General features: G+C 39.1%; 1 protein-coding gene across 1 annotated transcript in view; it reads right to left on the reverse strand.

The window, feature by feature from the left end:
- Positions 1 to 5,160, reverse strand: part of SLC12A2 (solute carrier family 12 member 2) — a gene marked incomplete at its 5' end in the record, with an annotated part of 96,297 nt that overhangs the window by 21,453 nt on the left and 69,684 nt on the right. Inside the window, one exon of the mRNA XM_004696978.3 lies at positions 3,261 to 3,401. Within this exon, the coding sequence (XP_004697035.2) occupies positions 3,261 to 3,401 (141 nt within the window). The remainder of the gene's footprint in view (positions 1 to 3,260; positions 3,402 to 5,160) is intronic.

A 5,160-nucleotide genomic window follows, 5' to 3' on the forward strand; every position in this document is an offset into this window, starting at 1 on the left:
ATTTTTTTTAACATCCTACCAAAGTGAAGTCTTGAAAGCTTGCAAGCAACCACTTAAGACTCATCTATTGGTGTCTACTCATCTGGAGGAAAGGAGAAAGGCAGAATCCAAAGATTCTAAGAAGAAATCAATCTAAGGGCTGATGGACGCTGTGAACCATAGCTTCATCTATTCTCAGACCCGAGAAATTAGACATTGTCCTGGTGCCACTACTAACACCACTATAGGGACACAAAATGTGGCCCTAGACTGAGTGAGCAAACAACGCAGAATAACACTAAAATTCTGAGGGCAGACTTACCAGACCAGTAGTGACAACAGAAATGATCCTAACATAGTCTTCAAATTATGAACTGGTATCACACAGTGAAGCCATCTTTCAGCTAAAACACAGGCGAGTTCATACACAAACACCCCACAGGAGTTCAGTGCTCCTGTGTGTGTGTGTTTAATCTGCATGAGACTAGTAAGAAGCCCAGTTTGAGTTGGGCTGCTAATCGCAAGGTCAGCAGTTCAAAGTCACCAGTTATTCCGTGGGAGAAGAATGTGGAGTTCTGCTCCTGTAAAGATTTACAGTTTTGGAAACCAACAGGGGCAGTTCTGCTCTGTCATCTGAGACAAAAAGTTAAAGTGACCCTATAGTATAGATGAGAAGGTACTGGGGTTGGAGGCAGGGGAGATACAACAGCGGAAACTGAACCACCAGAATGCGAACAATGAGGAATGTTGATACACCGTGAAAAATGTAACTGAATAGTGTATATTAGAAATATTAAATGGGAACCTAACTGGAAGTGTAAACTTTCACCAAAAACATACTATGAGAAACAAAAAATAGAATCAAAGTAGCTATTCAACTAGTGAAGGAGCCCTGATGGGGTAGTAGTTCCATGTTGAGCTGTGATCCACAAGGTCAGCAGTTCAAAACATCAGCAGCTCTGAGGGAGAAAGACTGGGCTTTGTACTCTCATGAATAGTTACAGTCTTGGAAACCCACAGGGGTCACTATGGATCAGCAATGACTGGATGGCAGTGAGTTATTCAATTAGTTAGTGGTAATGCGTTTAGCCTTCACATTTCCTATAAAATGTCATGTGTATTAAAAAAGTTATTCCTGAAAACATACTTTTTTGAAACAGATGTTTAGTTGCTCATAGAAAAGCAGTTATTCATGAATTTCCATAATGGAAATCAATTCAGCAAAATATTATCATGTCTATCAAGGGCTCAAGTAGAAAGAAAATGTTTTGAGAATGAGGACAACAAATGTACAAATGTGCTTGACACAATGGATGGATGTATGGATTGTGATAAGAGTTGTATAAGCCCCCAATAAAATGATATAAAAAGTTATCATCTGGGGCATATTACAAATACACTATGGCTAGCTACTTAAATTTAACTAAGTACAGGCATGAGATTTGTATTCTTTTAAAAGAACCACTAAAAAATATTAGAGTTTTGGCTAAATGTTCTGGGTGATTTTGGAATGCTCAGCCAACAGTAGAGCTTTGAATTATCATTCATGACTAATATACACTAATATGCACCAATATACACTAATATACACCAATATACACTAATATACACTAATATGCACTTAGGATAAGGTTCAGTTATCAAAGTGGATAGAAAAGCTTAAATTTAAAATACTTTTTAAATTTATTTGGGTTGTTTGGGTCTACCACCATTCTAATGACTTTTTTTTTTAAAGGCACTGTTTTTACCTCAAATGTAAGAAGAAGGGTTAAATGTGGGGGGAATTCGGCACACCAGATAATTCCAGACTGCTGAATGAGATGTGCTTGATTTAAAGGGTCACCTGCAGGGTGTAGCCTGAAATTTTTTTATTATGAAAATAGGCTTTTGCTACTTCAAACAAAAGGTTAAAATTGGTCTGGTTAACAAGTGGCTCCTGCTTGAAACAGAGAAACTCAAAGGCAGCACAAAATACAGGCGTTAGCTGTGCTCACGTTTCCCTGGCAAAGGCTCTCAAGCAAGCTCTACACGTCCCTTTCAAACAGTGCCCCTGAAGTACTGTTGTAGACACAGGATAGTTAAATGCTGACTTAATGATTATTAAATGCTTACCACTAGAATTAGTAAGACAAGATCTCAGATTTCTTCTTCAACTCAGTAAATCCTTAATTACCACATTCAATGGGATCCTGGTTACATTTTCTTTTGAAGAGAGGGGTTTCTATAAAAATGAGTTAAGACTGTCTCCGGGGCATTTGTTTCTCTCCATACCCTTTAGGGTTCAGGAAATAGGTTCAGAGAGGTTATGTTCAAAAATTCACAAGAAGCAGTGCTAGAATTTAAATGATGGTCTAATCCCAAATTCCATATTCTGGCTACTTTCCCATACACAAAACTGAAGTGAATTCTAAATATAGCACTAACAAATAGTGAGAAATATATGGAAAAGAGCTCTTTAAAAATTAAGAATAAGCCTAGAGAAAACCTCAGACACCCTTCTTTTCCTAGATATGTATAGCTGTAGGCTCACGGATTCCCAGGTCATCTGCCTCCTGCCTGCCCTGAGACACTGCACCCAACCCTCAGATTGAGATTCTCTGGAAGCCCCGTCTCCATGGCTGTCCTGGAGGTACTGCTGAGGACATGGTCCCACTGTGCAAGTTCCTCTTCCTAGAGTTTCCAGTCCCTGAGGAATGTTATTTAGACAACCCACCCATGCTCCATGAGCAGACTCTTGATGTGTATATCGACAGGGAAAGGTTGTTAATGCATGAGTTCGGCCAGTATCGCAGCTCCATAACCACTGACAATGACTTCGATTTTGGATGTGACTCAATTGCTGTCATGTTTAACAACTGATGAGGTTTGACATTTGCTGTGAGGTGTTGGGAATCCTATCCTCTGAATGTGCTGAAAAACCCACCTGTGAATTTGTACTTCTAGCCCCCTCCACTGTGCATGAATAAAGGACTGGTAGTTCAAGTCAAAAAAAAAAATTAAGAATAAAGATTGCCACTAGTGATCAATCTCATAAGAAAATCATGGGTGAGTCAGGGAGTAAATGGGGAACCGCCCAAAGGAAAAGCGGCAGGCTCAGATCCCTCACTGCGGCCCTCCGTCCACTGTTTCTCTGCTCCGCTAGCTCTCAAATGATATAAAGCTTAACAGTCTATTTTATGAAAAATATTAAACAAAATTGCTCATTGTATTAAAATTAACAATGAAATCAAGCATGAAAGTTTTTAAAAGAACATACAAAGTTAAATATGTAACCCATTTACCTGCATCAAATATTGTGTGCCCTCTCTCAAGTCATCTGCGTGTACTGGAGCATAAAACGCCTTCATCTTGTTTTTAATAAGCCATCGCTGATATTTGATGTGATCAATGGACATCTCTTTCATGGCTTGCCTTCGAGGGCCCTTTAAATAAAAAGAAACGTTAACTTTAATTCTAAACAATCTATTTCATACGGATAGAAACTTATGCAGTCACACTGACTTTAAATAAATGCCTAAATGTGTGGGGGATGAAGACCAGTAATAGTATCTCACTTCTCCCTCTCTCATTTTTTCCCAGTCATTAAGATTGTGTAAGAATAGAGGTAGCGGTGTAGTCAAGGCCATCAGGGGTGCTAGTACAGGGAGGAAAAAAGCAAGGAAAGGTAGACTTAAAAAAATGTTAAATTTGCATTTCGTAAGAAAACTTAAGAATCCTGAAAAGAGAAGAGATTGCTCAGGGGAATATAAAAATTCAATTTTTCTACAAAATATCCTACAGCTTATTTTTACTTGTCTCAAAGGTCTGACTCATCAGTGCTCTGAAATATCATGCTGAATTCTTCCATAGGACCCTTCGTTATCAACATGTCTGTTCTTACAGCCAAACCATTACATAAAGGCGATATTGATGTTGTTAGGTCCTGTCCAGTCAGTTCTAACTGATAGAAATGGTATGTACAATAGAACGAAACACTGCCAGGTTCTGGGCCAGTCTCACAAATGTTATGTGTGAACCCACTGTCGCAGACATGGGGCAAGCTCATCCCATTGAGGGTCTTCTCTTTTTTGCTGCCCTTTCACGTCACCACGCATGATGCCCTTTTCCAGAGATTAGCCCCACACATTTCATGTGAGATGAAATCTCGTCATCCTTACTTTTACAGCGTCCATAGCTGATGTGTCCATATCCTAATTCAAACGCATCGGTTCTTCTTCAGTGTTCACCTTTTTTAACATGCATCTGAGCTGACGGAAAACAAAGAGATCTCGTGCAGATTTACTCAACCCAATGCATTCTTTGATCTCTTGATTGCTGTTTCTACGATCACTGACCGTGGATCCAAGTTAAATGAAATCCTTGACAACTTCAATCTTTTCTCCATTTATCATGATGTCACCTATTGGATCCGTTGTGAGGATTATGTTTTTTTATGAGTTGAAATCCATATTCAAGGCTACAATCCTTAATCTTCATCAGCAAATTACTCAAGTCTTCCTCACTTTGAGCAAGCAAGATGTCTATCAGCTATCTATCACAAGTCCTGATGCCAGGCTCTTTTCCACACAGTCCCGTTTCTCTGACTGTTTGCTTAGCATACAGAATGAGTAAGTATGGTGAGAGGGATACAACCTTGACACATACCTTTCTTGATGCTAAACCTTGTTCTGTTGACATAATTAACTCTTGATCCATGCACAGGTCCATGGGAGCACAACTAAAGTGTTCTGAAATTCCTGTTCTTCTTAAGGCTCTCCATAGTTTGTTATGATCCACAGTTGAATGCCTTTCCATTTATTATGTCAATTAAACATAAATAAGCACCTTTTTTGATATCTTTGCTTTCAGCCAAGCTCCCTAAGATGTAAGCAATGATATTCCTTGTTCCACATCCTCTTCTGAATCCAATTGAATTCCTAGCACCTCCCGTCAATGCAACCTTTGTTGGATGATCTTCAGCAAAATTCTATTTGCATATTGTATTAGTCTGGGTACTTTAGAGAAATAAATCCACAGTAACTCAAGTATGAGAGTTTTATGTAAAGATCAAGTGTGCATCAAGAAAACATCCCAACCCAGTGCTGCCCAAGTCCACAAGTATCACATTAACCCATTAACTCATATGTCCAACACTAATCCAGAAAGTCCTCCTCCATCTCACAAAACACACACTATGATGCC

This window comes from Echinops telfairi, unplaced genomic scaffold, assembly GCF_000313985.2.
Source record: "Echinops telfairi isolate 266 unplaced genomic scaffold, ASM31398v2 ScPeMD7_7469;HRSCAF=8507_1, whole genome shotgun sequence".
NCBI lineage: Eukaryota > Metazoa > Chordata > Mammalia > Afrosoricida > Tenrecidae > Echinops > Echinops telfairi.